We start from the raw sequence: 15,724 nt of genomic DNA, 5'->3' as shown, positions 1-15,724 counted from the left end.
AAAATCACGTCCCTGGTCTGAATGGATCCTTGCTGGTAACCCATAATGCATGAAAAACTTCTCTACTAGAACTTTAGCGACAGTTAGGGCCTTTTGATTCTTTGTCGGGAATGCTTGCGCATACCTAGTGAAATGGTCGGTCACTACTAGTACGCTGTTCATCCCTCTGGTGTCTGGTTCTAGAGACAAGAAATCAATACAGACTAGGTCCATGGGCCCACTGCTTGTGATCTGATGCAGTGGTGCCCGTTGCATCGGACTCTTTCTTGCAAGGCATGCCCCACAGTTCTGTATGTACTTCTCTATGTCTTTGAGCATTTTTGGCCAGAAAAACCTATTTCTCACTAATTCAAATGCTCTCTCTATCCCTAAATGCCCCATTTCGTCGTGAACGGATTTCAGAACAACTGGCATGTATTTGGATGGTAGAACCAGCTGAGCGACTTCTGCTCCAGCAACTCTTTTGCTTACTCGATGCAGCAATCCATCCTTAAACACCAATCGGGTCTGTTCTCGCCTCATCAGCTCCACTTCTGGTGGCAGGTTGTGGTCCTTGGGCCAGTTGCCTGTCTTCATGGCATCCACCACAGGTCTGATCCACAAATCTTCGTCCTGAGCCCTCAGTAGATCATTGCGGGTCAATGGCTCCACCTCCTGCTCCGTCATCTGCACAGGATGAGCGTAGATGCTGGGGACACATTCAGGAGGAGCACCCAGCTGGACAGCATACCTCGGAGAAGGGTCCCCAGGCTCCTCTAGGTCTATTCTGTGACAAATAGCTTTGACCCCTGGTGGAGGGATGTCTGTCCATCCAGAAGGGTCACAGTCCGGGAAATTGAGCGACAGCAGGTCAACTTCAATGTTTTGTGTGCCAGGGCGGTACTGGATATTGAATTCATACGTCGCTAAAGAGGCCAGCCACCTATGCCCGGTTGCATTCAACTTTGCAGTGGTTAATACGTAGGTTAGCGGATTATTATCCGTCCTGACTGTAAACTGGGCTCCATACAAGTAATCGTGGAACTTGTCCACAACAGCCCATTTTAGGGCCAAAAACTCCAATTGGTGGACTGGATAGTTGTGCTCGGATGGGGACAGTTTGCGACTAGCAAATGCGACTGGCCGCAGACGCCCAGCCTCATCCTGGTACAACACTGCTCCAAGCCCTTTGAAACTTGCATCAACATGGAGGACATAAGGCTTAGAGGGATCAGCGAAGGCCAGGACAGGGGCATGGGTAAGGCAATGGATGATCTTATTGAATGCCTCTGTGCAAGACTTGTCCCACCGCTCCCCAAATGGCTCGGCTTCTTTAAAGTACCCCTGATTGTTTTTGTTCTTAAGCTTGTGTTTTATCTGTGCAGGGGCGTACCCTTTTGTCAGCTCTGTTAGCGGTCTCACAATGGCAGAGTAATTGGCTATGAATCTTCTGTAGTAACCACAGAATCCAAGAAAGGATCTGAGGCTCTTCAAGTCAGTCGGTAGGGGCCAATTCTTCACAGCCTCCACTTTTGATGGGTCTGTGGCTACACCATCGGAGGACACAATGTGTCCAAGGTAGGTGACCTGTGGTTGACAAAACTGGCATTTGTCTAAAGACAACTTAAGTCCCGCTTCGGCCAACCTGTCCAGTACACGTAGGAGGCGTTCTTCGTGTTCCTCCAATGTCTTTCCAAACACGATCACGTCGTCCAAATAGACTAGAACTTGGAGCAGATTCATATCGCCGACAGTCTTTTCCATTAATCGTTGAAAAGTGGCGGGTGCCCCTGTTATGCCCTGCGGCATTCTTTCAAATTCGTAAAAGCCCAATGGACATATAAAAGCAGTCTTCTCCTTGTCTGAGTCTTTCATGGCAATTTGATAGTAGCCGCTTCTCAAGTCGAGTACTGAGAACCATTTGCTTCCGGACAGGCTGTCCAGGGCATCATCAATACGCGGGGTGGTGTACTGATCTGGCACTGTCCTTCGGTTGAGGGTGCGGTAATCAATACACATCCTAACGCTCCCATTCTTTTTTCGAGCTATGACAATAGGGGATGCATACGGACTTCTCGATTCCTTTATGATCCCGGCCGCTAGCAGCTCTTGTATGTGTCGCCGGACATCCTCAATGTCCGCTGGTGCCAGGCGCCGTGACCGCTCCCGAAACGGCCTAGTGTCAGTCAGTCGAATGTGGTGCTCTACACCCTGTGCCAGTCCCACATCCCAATCATGCATTGAAAAAACGTCAGCTCGCTGAGCTAGCTTGGCGCGCAACCTGCTTTTCCACTCTTCTGGCACAGGGGAGTTGCCAAAGTTCAACCGACTGACATCAAAGTCCGCAGTGGTCCCTATGCCCTCTGGTGGAAGCACTACAGGTTCTACCGGGTGGACTCGGCCCATCACTGTCCCCACCGGTATTTTGACTTCTCTTTTAGACTCGTTCTGGACTCGGATAGGAAATCTTTCCACTTGCACAGCAGATCTAAGCACCATGACAGGCTGCAGAAGCACGCCAGTTGGCAATGGTTCATCCTCCGATGCCTCGACCAGGAACGTTGTCTCATTCGAGAGAGGTTGATTCAGCTTCATGTGACAATCAATGTAGCAGTTGCTGCCTGGAGCCAATGTCAGTGGATGGGTGCCTAACCACTGGACACAGCCAGCATCCTCTTCCAGGGACTCAGCTTTTGCAGTTGGCGGGGGAAAACAGCTGGCCTTGAGACCTAAAGTCTGTGACAGGTTGACCCCGGTGGTGTCCTTGCACAAGGATGCCAGGCGCTTGAACAGGCTTGCGTTGGTTCCCAGAATCACTTGAATCCGGTCTGGGCTGCTGGGGCCTGGGCAGATCAAAGCCAACACTGAGAGGTCTTCAGGAACCCCAGTCACATTAGCGGAGAATTCCATATTTACCACTACATAGCCCAGATATGGATAACTAGCATCGCTTAAACCCCATATAGCCAACCCAGACACCGGTTGAATTGGCACATCGCTAAGATACTTCTGGTACCAATCCTCAAAGATGATAGTGACCTGTGACCCACTGTCTAATAGAGCGTCACATAAACGTCCATTTATTTTCACTGACACGAGGGAAGAAGGGCCCACCAACCCCTTAGGTAGTGCAGTCACAGTCTGGGTTCGCACAGCACTTCTCTTGGAAGAGCAAACCTCACTGCTGTTGCCTTTATCCCGCCCAGGTTTTGGTGCTTGGTCCTTCTTTCTCAGGGTGCGAATGAGTTTCTGGATGACCTTGCTTTGATTCTCTTCATTAGTACAGCCAGTGGAAAAATGCCCATCATCCCCACATCTATAGCAGAAGTTTGTGTCTTTGTCACCCCGGCCCCTCATGACACTCCTTGAAGAGTCTACCGTCAGAGCAACTGCTGTATCATCTCTTGAATTGGCATCCCGAGTTGCTAACATCTGCTCAAGTCTTCTCACTTGGTTTTTTAACACTACTACCTCGGAGTCAGGTTCCGGTTGGGAGTTCCACACTCGACCCTTGGCTGCTGAGGCTGTGCTGTCAGTAGGCATTTTGGATGGTGTCACTGTCAATGCAGATACCATAGATTTCAGCTCTTTAATCTCACTCTTCAATGCCTGAATCTCCTTTGTTTTACAGTCAGTTTCTTTATCTGCGTTGACACTATGGACTGTTGCACTCAGTTTTGTCCGAGAAGCCTCATACTCTTCCTCAACCCTGATATCAGACAGCAGTTCCAAAAAATTAGGGGGGTTCACTTTTTTCTCTCTAAGCCGGAGCTGGATCACCATCAAATCAGAGGCTACTGCTCCCCGTATCAGCTGTTCTAGCCTGGCTCGGTTGGCTTCAGAAGGGGTAATGCCACCTCTTTTCACCACCTTAGTAAGGGCCTGCTCCAACCGCCTGAGAAAATCAGACAGCTTCTCCCCCTGTTTCTGCTGCATGAGGCGGAAGGAGAAATATAGATCCTCACCAGTTTCGGCTGTGCCGAACGCATTTTCTAAGGCATCCAAGCATTGTTGTGGACTCACGTCTGTATTGGCTGTGCGTGCTGCTTTCACCACCTCCAACGCAGGTCCCTTAAGGCTCTCCATAATTCTGCGTCTTTTCTCTTTACTAGATGAGTCACTTTCATCCACCATCAGCCTTGCTTGCTCTATCCAGTGGTCGAACTGCTCTTCGCCCACTGGAGTTGGCAAAACCCCAGAAAAAATCCTCAAACGCCTATATGCATTATTCTCTCCAGGGGGCTTCACAGTCTTTTCAAAAAGATCACTCATGGCCCGAATGATGGATATTGGCGAAGTACCTGTGTCACCTACTAGATCTTGCAGGTCATCCACTGTTTTATTTTCAGCAGTCAAAAATTCTTTCAGTCGATCAGTAAAATCTCTGGGCTTAGGCACCGTTTTAGAGAGTGTAATAAGCATCCAAGGTTGCGTCTGTCCTGGGGCCATGATCTCAGAGGGGACATTAGGTGAATCCACTGATTCCTTACACTCACATAACACCATCCATTTGTTTTGCTGAGCATGGTGTTTCCTACCCCTGAGCCGTACCCGGCCAAGACATTTGACAGTGTGAGCAGCATTCTCAATCTCAGAAACCTCTAGATTAACATGAAGGAGTGAGAAGTATCCAATGCATCACTTTCACACCACTTTTTGAGTTCAGTTTCAAATACGTCCATGATGACTCTTTTAGTTTGCAGTATTAAATTATTTATTAGATCCCAGCAGTGCCTCCATTTATGTAGCGCCTCAGCTCAGGTAAATGATGCTGCATCCGGCGCCCTGGGTCCTCTGAACCACTAACCTTTATATATGTATCAATGCAACACAATACTGAACTGCGAAGCAATGTGTGAGTGAATTAAATGCAAACTGTCTAACATGTATGTGTGCCGCCCATATGTCATTAGTTCACTACCTGTTATATACTGCCTTCATATACCTTAGAAATATGCTATAATTATAGGCCAACCTGGAAAGGATACACTGAAACCCACTGGACTAATAATAACCAAGGACACTCCAGGTAGATTTGAGACTTGTATTAAAATGAATGAAAAGATAAAAGTAAAAGTTGCAAAATAGAATTTAGAAATGACAAAAAAAAAGTAAGCTGTAGTATAAAATGGAAGTCCCTCCCAAATACAAAAAAACTACAGCGGTGATCTTGTATCACAACCAAAATATTATACAGAAGCTCTTTAAAAGGTCAACATAAAACTTCACCTCTTACACATGAGGGTATAATAGTCAAGTATAACCTCTTTAAATATCCCTTCAAAATTGACACCAATAGCAATTGGGATTAGCAAAACAAACAAAAAAAACCACGTACAGTAGCAGTTACCCTTTCAAAAACTGCACATGCATAACTGCACACATGACAATAAATGGTTAACTTTAAACCTAGTTCTATGGGCCCAATTAAAAATCTAAGCCGGCAATAATACACTTGAATGAGAAAATACCAATGTTCCGGTGCAGGCCTGATGGTTGCTTGAGAACGTTGTGGCCTTTGAAACTTTAAAGTGGCCTCTTCACGCAGCGCGCGCAGCAGACAAAAGAAAACGGTAACCTACTCACGTAGATGGGGGAAACTCCGGTCCACTGAAAGTCATTGCGCCCTGACGGTCAAACTCACGAGCAGTACTGTCGGTTTGTGTCTTCGCTCCACTCATAGAGGTAGAAAATAACACTAGAGGTGACCCCGCCCCCCTTCTGACGGCAATCTGTGGCGGCCATTATCTGTAGGTAGGTCTGATGAATGGAATGAATGGACAAGGAGGCTCACCTCTGTCAAAAATGGCTTAATAATGTGAAAATGTCCATCAACACACTCTACAAGGACAATAGTTGAAGTGTGTTGTTAAATATGTGCAGAATTAATATAATTCGATTTTTAGATGTATTTTATCGACTCATATGATTTAAGTAGATATTTATCCTGACATTTCAAATCTGGTCTTTGATTAATGGGTTACTTCATATTCACACAGTTTTAGTCCAATTTTTAACAGAGGTGGGCGTGTTCTCCATCGACTTGAATTGACTGAAGGTGCCTACACTACCTACAGACAATGGGAGGCGCCACTTCCCAGTGCTGTCGTGAATTGCCATGTCCACTCTAGTGTTATTTTCTACCTCTATGGCTCCACTCCTTACAGCATCTCGGACAGTTCACCAAAAGCACAATCTCCTCTCGCTGGCTCCCGGTTTCCACAGGTTCAATCAGCACAGCGCAGTCCCAGCTAGCGAGCTGCTAACTGCTGGCTATGAGCGTGACTAAACTTGTAAATGATAGCATTTAGAAAAGTCCTCACCAGTAACTCACAGGTGAGTAGCACACTTTATACACTTCAGAGTTCGTTCTGACAAATTAAAACAACATATAAAGTCCAGAGACACATTTACTATTTTGCTCTTTGAAACACACGTCTTTCCTCCGTTGAGTCCCAGTCTGAAGAGAACGCAAACTCCTGTGTTCTTCCCATTACAACGTGCGTGACCTCTCCCCTCTTCACTGATTGGCCAACACAATAATATTCTTTTGTAATAATAATCGTTTCTCAAAACATTTTACCTTTTAATAAAATGTTCAAAACATCTTCTGAACCTTACCCAAGGTAAATAAAATTCTGTCATTATGAAAGAAAACTTAGAAAATAAACACCATATCTGGCCAAATTAAACTTACTCCTACAGGAAAAGAAAACCTAACCAAGTAGATTCTACAGGGTTACACACATATAAGAAAGGTTGAATGTTTTGACTCTGAGCAAAAACGCATAGAATCGAAATTATACACACGTGAGGTGTTCTGTGCATGATGAAATATTCTGTGTGTGTCCGTGTGTGTGTCCGTGTGTGTGTGTGTCCCTGTGTACCCGCGTGTGTGTGTTCGTGTCTGTGTGCGCGCGCGCCCGCCGTTGTGCGCGCATGTGCGTCGGCCTGTGTGTGTGTTGTAGTCCTGAGGGTAGCTACACAGACGACCCCAGTCAGGAGCACCGCAGTCCTCCTCAGCCGGACCCTCACGAGTTTGATGACGAGTTTGACGATGACGACCCCTTACCTGCCATCGGACACTGCAAAGCACTCTACTCATTTGATGGTACCATCATGTCATGCGTTGTTTATTTTTAGAATGCTATGTTAACTTTCTAATCCTGTGTGATCTCATTTTTATGTCCACAAAATATCAAGCTCCGGAGCCCCCTGATGGAGCAAGCACTGCTGTTAACATGCTTTTCTCCAGTCAGAAAATGAACAGAGCATTTATTTCTTCAATATCAGCCTCACAACCAACAAATTCCTTCAAAAACGTTTTCTGTTAATCTCTAAAGAGTCAATATAGTCCATAATCTGCCCTATGACTCCTCAATGCGAGCTGTTTGATATCTGCAGCAAATAAACTGAATTGTATTTTATGGCTATCTGCCTGTCTCTGTCTGTGTGTCCGTGTGTGCGTGTGTGTGCAGGTGCAAACGAGGGCACGTTGGTGATGAAGGAGGACGAGGTGCTGTACGTGATCGAGGAGGACAAGGGCGACGGCTGGACGCGGGCTCGCAAGCAGACGGGCGAGGAGGGCTACGTGCCCAGCTCCTACGTGGACATCACGCTGGAGAAGAACAGCAAAGGTGCCGTCACCTACATATGACCTCACCACCACCGCCCTCGTCCCTTACATATGACATCACCACCATCGCCCCCGCCCCCTACATATGACATCCCCTACCACCGCCCTTGTCCCCTACATATGACATCATCACCAACATATGACCTGATCGCCATCGCCGCGCCCTACAGATGACATCACTGTCATATAGATATGAGCGCACCGTCGTTGTCCCCTACATATGGCATCATTGTCGTCTAAATATGACATCACTGTCAAATATGACGTCATTACCGTCGCTTCACTCCAGTCATCCAACCATATCCCCCCACCACACCCATCCACCATACTCTTTCCCCTCTCTTCTCTTCTTCCAGCCTCAGAGGCGTACTGTCGTCTCGCTATGGCCTAACTCACTTTGCTGTTCACCGTGTGAGCAAATGGACCTGAGCATTATTTTTAATAGCAATGACTGTTATTACTGGACCTCATGCATGCGTCCAGTACTGTATAGGAAATTGAAGACCCCTAGCGCTTCCCTCTTTAAGGGAGAATGTGTGTTTGTCTCTTTGTGTGTGCTTTTTAACTGTAAAATTGTATGTGATTTTTATCATTGTGTACCTTTTTAAAACTCTTGTTGTTGATAACTTAACTGTACAGACTTCATGGTTTGATTTTTGGATTTTAAGCGTTGGAGCTCCTGATCAAAATTGCATGTATGGAAGCCCATTTGATTTTTGCTTTTGCTCTATCTTTGTTTTTAATTTATGTGATTTCCAGGTACCTGTCTTTTTTATGTCTTTGAATTATATCCTTTTGACTATTTTACCTCTATTCTGATTTGTGCAGCAGGTTAGACAATCGTGACAAGGCACTGTAGTTAGCATACCTTCCCTGAATAACAGTTATTCTATCTAGCTTTGGTGCTGGCCAACCATAACGTTACCCTGAGTTTCCCATGTGGCCACTAGACACAGAACTGATGGTTGGCATGTGTCAGGGCTCACAAGACACACACACACACACACACACACACACACACACACACACACACACACACACACACACACACACACACACACACACACACACACACACACACACACAGACACACACACAGACACAGAGCTAGCCGTTGTGTTGACAGGTGGCACATGGGGAACTCCCTGTGTGGTGGCTTCTGTTCAGGCTTTTTATCTCTTTTGGGGGCGGGATGGGGGCAGAACAAGCCCTTTCTTCTCAGTGTGTTTTCTTCTCTCTTTACTTTATCATCTTGTTCTCTCCCTTTTTGCTTTCTCTGTCTGTCTCCCTTTGGTCTCTCTGTCTCTCTCTCTGTGTCTCTCTCTCCCCCTTTCTCTCTCTCTCCCTCTCCCTCTCTCTCTCTCTCTCTCTCTCTCTCTCTCTCTCTCTCTCTCTCTCTCTCTCTCTCTCTCTCTCTCTCTCTGGGTGTGTGTCTGTCTATGTATATGTTTCTGTTTCTTCTGGTGTGTATTGGTAACTCACCCTCCTCTCTCTCCTGTCTCCCCTGTGTGTGCATCTTGCAGGTTCCTGAGTGGCGTTGGTTGGGGTGTGTGTTGGGTGAGGCATTTATTTTTTGAGGGGGTGGAGGTTGCAACATATGCAGCCCTCCATCTATCTAAGGGGAGTGGGGGGGATGGGGAGTGGAGCGTGCTGGAGGTTTCACAGGACGAGCGGGCGTTAATGAGAGCAGGAAGAGAAGAGAAGGACAGAGGGAGAGAGAGATAGATATAGAGAGATCTAGAAGGAGGGGGTGTGCAAGCCCCTTAGAGATGCAGGAAGCATGTTTGCATGCCGCTCCATCTGTCCCTATGACTATCCATCCGCCTATCCATCCATCCAGTTTTTTTCTCTTTTTCACAACCGCAGTTACCGCCATACCTTTGAACGTAGAGAAAGCTAGAGGATGGCTGGGGTGTTTAATCTCAGTGCGTCTGGTAGGGAAGAACTAGAATCACCATCATAATCATCATCATTCGCAGCAGCATAGACCAGCATGCATTGCTCTCCTCATCTCTGCCCTTTGACCTGACTGCATTTGGGCCTCTGCCTGGTCGCTTTCCCTCTCCTCCACTAACCAACTGCCTGCTCTCTTCTGCAGTGGTTTACACGTGCTGCTTCATCCCCAGGTCTCGTGCAAAGTGGGGATGACATGTAAACTGCACATCACGCTTGTATGGCATCATCGTCCTTCATGCTTGCCACCATGCCATTCTCCTCTCATGCCTGTAACACTGTGTCTTTTCTAGCCCGCAAACAAACCCAATGACTTTAGCTCTGTGTTCTCCCAGGGCCAGTCTTTATAAAATATAACTACTTTTATTCTGTTGTATAAACTCCATCATGTTCCTTTTCCTCTGTGATGTTTTATGTTGGTCATATCATTTTGGTTTGACTGTATGGTTGACTCATTTTTTGCCTTGCTGACAACCAACCATCTTGAATGTCTGTGTTAACATCATGCCATGTCATGCCGATGCACCATCGCATTCACACATCTTGTGCTGTTTTATCAGAAGCATATCTGACACTTGGGTGAATATATAAATCAGTCCAGTAGTCTACAGCAGACTTCAGCCTCCCGCCACGCTCCTACTCCTCCCCCGTACCCCCATTCCCCACCCTTCCTCCTCCTCCTCCTCCGCCTCACTGCACCGATACTGCTGCCGGTGCCGGAAGAGAGCTTCTGTATTACTACTACGTCACACCACCAGATGGCGCTCGCGCACCACGGAGAGCAGCAGCTGAAGCAGCTACACACCAGATGGCCTGGAGTTCTTCAAGTGTGGATGATGGATGTGTCCCAATCCCCCTCATCCCCTCAAACACAGGGGGAGGTAGAGATATCTAGAGAATGGACCTCAGTGCTGGCCAAAACAACACCTTTGTCCTCAGCCAAGCCAAGCCAAACCAAACCAAGCCACGTTAAACCCTCCTCAGCCCAGTGCCTTGATGTTGCCTGAACATGTGTTCAGATGCCAGGCATGGGGGCGCTGTTTGGTGCCCCCTGCTGGGCAAGGCGAGACGAGCCTTACCCATCATCCTTAACCTTCTGCAATATCACAGGTGCTCGGCAGAAAAACAAACATACAAATGTACACACAGACACCCATGCACACACAAACTTTCACGTACATCCATACACGCATACTCAAACACATGAAGCGGTGCTCACAACTGCTTCCCCCAACCCAGTGAACCACAATCATTGGATTAGAAACATGTACATCCTTTCTCAAGTGTCTGTTGAATGTGAATGTGATTTGTCTTTGTTTTTAAAATATTCATACACATTGATCATGCACAGAGGAAGGCAGCTGTGCGTATGCCCTGTGGGGTATGTTTGATTCGCCTGCTCTCTCTCCTTTTATACTACAGAATTTGTATGTTTTTAACATTTTTCTCATTCCATATTGAATGTGTTTTTTATTTTATTTCATCTTTAATTACTTTTTAAATTCTGGGGTCGGGGAGGGAAGAGGGGAAGGGAGTTGGAGGGGTGCAATAAGCGGTTATCACCCCTCGCGATCGATTCGTGCTGTTAGCCCATCTGAACCGTGCTCTTCTTTGTTTAGGGGTCGAAACACCTTTTCTGAAGAGAGACCTGGTCTTGACTAATGCACTTTTTTTACCCTATAGCATTTGAAATAATAATGAATAAATTAATGAATGATGTTGTTACTTTTATGCTACCTTTGTATTGCCTCCTCTTTTTCTTCTTTTGTAAAAATGTACAGTCCGAAATGAAACAGCAGTGACCACTATGTTACTATGGGATGTCTTGAAAAACTGAACGGAGAGGAATAAATATTTTAGCTTTTTTTGTTTGTTTTTGTTTGTTTGTTGGGGCTGGTTTCTGATTCTCATGGCTGTGGTTGTTCCTGGATGGAAGTGGATGTAAAGAGACTTGTGTATTGTATGATATCATTTTTTAACTAAAGACCAAGACCCCCTCCCCTTCCCTCCCCTTCCCTTTGTCACCTATCAGTTGTCAGAGGCAGATTGGTATTGTCCCCAAACTTGTTAACAGAACCCAGAACTTTGTCATTCATCTGGCCCAGAAGTCCAGTCTACTTTTGGCTGCCCGTGTAAAGCCATGTTAATGCAGGTCAGGTCACAATCCAACCTCAAATCAGGTCCAGCAGCATTGCATCCAGTTATGGACATATTTTGTATATACATGTAGAGAGAGAGAGTGAACACTAATCTGGACAGATGCAGAACCTTTTGAAAAGTTAGGCATTAACAACATCTTGAAGTGTGTTGAGATGTTTTCAACCAGTAAGTCAGCAGATCTGTTGGAGTTAAACCTGATGTGTGCTCAACCTGAATCTACCCAAAAAGGCCTTACTGACTGCTTGAGATCATCTGGCCCCTCCTTGGCTTTGTACAGTAGCAGCAAGATGTTAAGTGATGATGTAGCGCCACTATAAGGCTGCTGCTTACCCAAATGGTTGTGTTGTGCCCCATGCGCGTGGCAGAGTCTCCCTATTCGCAGTGCTGTGTGGTTTGACCTTTGTGGATGAGTATTGAAAACTGTGAAAAGTTCTGCCTCCTGCTTCCTTAACTGGCTTCAGATGTGTGTTGTGTATGTTGAATGTGAAGCTGCTGAGAGGTTTGTAATAGGTGACTATCGTGTGTTGTCTTGGGATTCCCTATTCGAAAGAGATTCTTCTCTGGGACCTTTTCTTTTATTCTTACGTAAACAAAGGAAAAAAATATGGTGTGATACAGGGGACCTTTATGTCTGGCGTACCAATCAGTACATTGACTGTGTTGGTTCCTCTGTTGGCTTCAGGGACTTGTGCCTGTTATTTTGGCGTAGGTCTGCTGAATATTTTTTCTCTTAATCGTTTCTAAAGAAAGTATTTAGCATTTCCAATGTCAAACTGGACAACCTGGGTTATACTTAGGTGTTGATACATTTCACACAGCCCAGTTGTATAAACGTGGTAATCCCATTGCTGTCTCATTGTAAAGAACGAAAGAACTTCATAATCACTCCACGTATTGTTTTTTTTTTTGGTTACTGAATTTCCTGTTAATAACACTTTGCTGCAGGGGTTGAGATCCCAGTGGGTTGTGAAAATACCTTAATGTTGCACCTTACTCCAGAATCTGTCTTCTTGCTTGTGTTTTTATAACAGTGATGCCCCTCTGTGCTCAGAGGTAGTTGTTCAATTTCCTGGATCGTGTTTCATGTCATACACTAACTAATCCTGCAGGGGGCAGTCTTGCAACATGAGCCAAGCTGGGAGACCACACATACATTTAACATCAGCATTGTCCTAAACGGAATAACTCATCCATTGCTTTTAACAATTCAATTGTTTTTGAGCATTGTCACTTGGGCAATCTGCATAATGTAAGCCTAACCCATTGATGCGTTGTCATACTGACTTAATGTACCATCTCTATTGTTGGCCCGTGAATGGATCGCTTCTTGAGAGACAGTTGGTGGTAAGTCACCCTCGTAGCCTCTCCTGAACAGAACAGGAGCCTCACTGACGCAGCAGACTGTGTAACCATGGAAACCCCATCTTGGAGCGCTGACCAGCGATGTTTTGTGTTTGTTTGTAATGTTCTGAACTCCAGTTCAACGGCAGTACTTCCATTTCCTGTGCTCCCATGTGCACATTCCCCTTCTACTTTTTTTCATGTTGTGAGGCATGTCTGACATCCTGTTCTCTTATCATACATTCTTCTAATAAAAAAAATGGATGTAAAAGTTGAAGCCTTGGGTTTGTTTTTAGTTGTGCTTGTCTATTCTCATATAGGCCCATGTGGTGTCTTCAGTTACAACTATGTGTATATATTCAGAGGGGGAAAAATCAATTATCAAGCCAAGTATGTGCATATATTCAGAGTTTGTTGCCTTTAGGTGAAACAACTGTTCTATGGTGTGAACACTGTACAGACAAGTCAGCAGCCAAACTTATCAGTTTTCCAAAGATTTTTTAATTGGTTGTTTTTGAGAACATACCGTTCTGTCAAAGCATTTGAAGACGTCCCCCTCCAGAATACAAGAAGGGAAACGAGAGTTAAAAAGTAGTTTTATTTAAACTTCTCTTGACCTATTCATGTCACAATACTTCCATATAAAGATATTAAAATTATGAGGCTCTATTTACAAGTCAATAATATTAAGAAAAAAAATATATATTACAGTCTTGCATTAACATGCTTACGTTATTAAACCAATATATTTACACCTTCGCATGTCAGATCGACACAACCTACTTAAAGCAGATCACGCACCAGACCCATGTATGGTAAACCAAACACACTGCTTGTCAATATGCATGGAAAACTTCCATAGAATAGAAAATGCACCAGATATCCAGTGGGTTAAGACCAGGGGCCTCATGTACAAATCTTACACACACACAAAAAAAAGCTACGTACATAACTTCTCACGCATACACAGTACAAAGATACTGACGTAACATGAAAAAGTGCACAATCATGTGCTGAATTTCACGTGAAATCAGATATACCACGAGAACATGTGTGATAACCTCTTTATGTATGGATTGATACATCTGGATTTTTCTGATGAACGTGTCTTTTCAGGTTTTCACATACACAAAGATTCAGCAGGACATCCACACCAAGTACATGAGGCCCCAGATCACCATCTAGATTTTGATCCAGTTGAGCAGTGGTTTCTGCATATCGTCATGTGGCACTGCCAGTTTGGTTTTCTACACACAGTCCCGCTGATCCTCAAACTATTTTCCTGTACAACCTTCCCCTTCATAAAGGGACCAATACTTACTACATACAGTACATGTCCTTGTCATTGCTGTGTTTCACACATCAACACTGGGATTCACCAAAGTTTTCACTTGTACATGAATATACTTCTTCGACGTGACTTCACAATCATGCTAGAGCACTGTCAAGTCCAAGTCCTTCTAAGCTCAGGAGGTGTGCTTGAGTGTCAAGTGTCACTGCATGGTTCTTCAGAACTCAACCATGGCACCAATCATTTCTCTTCTCTCTGCTCTGAAGTAGACCCGAGAGGTCATGATGAACACTGTCCACAAACACTATACAAAACACGTGAGCAAAAATGTCCCAACTTCACAGAGACCTGCTGGAAACACCCACCAACCCTGAGGCTCTTCCCTCATGCTGGCTGGCTGTTTCCAGCTCTTCGAGTCCGTGTCCAGGGCACAATCTCCAGTCCCATGAGTCCAGCCCTTCATTAGCGAATTTCCACTCATTTACAGGCCCTGCAGTAACTGTTGGTTAACAAGACATAATAAAGCCCCAGCCCCAGCCCCAGCCCCAGCTCCAGCCTACTGGCTGTCCTGCGTAGGAGGAGGGAGACACAGAGTTGTAGCTGTAGGCCCCGAGTGTGAATTAGAGCTCGGTGTGTTTGACCGGGGGCTCCAGTTTTCTGGACAGCGCTGTGAGAATGAGGTTGAACTTGTCGTAGCGCTCGGCCTGGTTCACAGAAGCCCCCCGGCTGCCCCACAGCAGACGCAGCTGGAAGTCCGTCCTGAAGAGCTCCAGAAGGTCCTCGTCAGGATGGAAGTCTGCAGGGGAGGGAGGAAGGAAGGACAGAAGGGGACATGGTCAGGTTTCAATTAGCTAACCAAGCCTAATCTGGGTTTTAATTTCCTCTTCTGTTTGTACATATGCACAAGTGTTATCTTGAATGTCATCCACCATGACACTATGACTGGGTGGGAGAAATTGTTTGTGTATTCTGTTAGTGTATTCTGTGAGTGTCTATCCACTGCCAAATGTTGGGAGTGTTCATTACATTAGCGCATTAAAATTAGTATTAGCCAGATGCACATGTACATTAACTGTGTGAATATCTCTATTAGAGATGCCGCATGCATATAAAAACAGGCAGCCTAGAAACACATTACTGTGCCTGTGTGTATATACCTGTACAGTGTGTGAGTGTGAGGGACAGAAAAACACTCAGCAAAGTGCAGCACAGAAAACCGCTGAGATACCCACACCTGTATTGCCTTTACAGTACTGTGAGAGAAGTGAGAGCATTATTGATGGAGAGAGACACTTGCTGCATACAAAATCGACTCCCAAACTCACCCTGCATCATGTCTGTTTTTATGTGTGGGTGAAAGAGAG

General features: G+C 45.5%; 2 protein-coding genes across 5 annotated transcripts in view; one reads left to right on the top strand and one right to left on the bottom strand.

Moving 5' to 3' along the window:
• The window catches only part of fnbp1l (formin binding protein 1-like), a 74,352-nt gene extending 63,053 nt beyond the window's left edge, over nt 1-11,299 (top strand). Inside the window, exons 13-15 of one of the 2 annotated variants that reach the window (XM_063201705.1) lie at nt 6,948-7,090; nt 7,458-7,616; nt 9,139-11,299. In XM_063201705.1, coding sequence (XP_063057775.1) covers nt 6,948-7,090; nt 7,458-7,616; nt 9,139-9,146 — 310 coding nt within the window. In that variant the 3' untranslated portion in view covers nt 9,147-11,299. Of the gene's footprint in view, nt 1-6,947; nt 7,091-7,457; nt 8,423-9,138 lie in introns of those variants that run through there. The other variant, XM_063201704.1, reaches the window with a different exon arrangement.
• A 2,248-nt stretch (nt 11,300-13,547) lies between these two features.
• bcar3 (BCAR3 adaptor protein, NSP family member) overlaps nt 13,548-15,724 on the bottom strand; it is a 130,733-nt gene continuing 128,556 nt past the window's right edge. For all 3 annotated transcript variants that reach the window (XM_063201700.1, XM_063201701.1, XM_063201702.1), the window contains one exon: nt 13,548-15,156. In XM_063201700.1, coding sequence (XP_063057770.1) covers nt 14,981-15,156 — 176 coding nt within the window. In that variant the 3' untranslated portion in view covers nt 13,548-14,980. The remainder of the gene's footprint in view (nt 15,157-15,724) is intronic.

Source organism: Engraulis encrasicolus, chromosome 6, assembly GCF_034702125.1.
Source record: "Engraulis encrasicolus isolate BLACKSEA-1 chromosome 6, IST_EnEncr_1.0, whole genome shotgun sequence".
Classification (NCBI taxonomy): domain Eukaryota; kingdom Metazoa; phylum Chordata; class Actinopteri; order Clupeiformes; family Engraulidae; genus Engraulis; species Engraulis encrasicolus.
The sequence above is the reverse complement of the archived record's forward strand: the minus strand, read 5'-3'. Positions and strand labels throughout refer to the sequence as shown.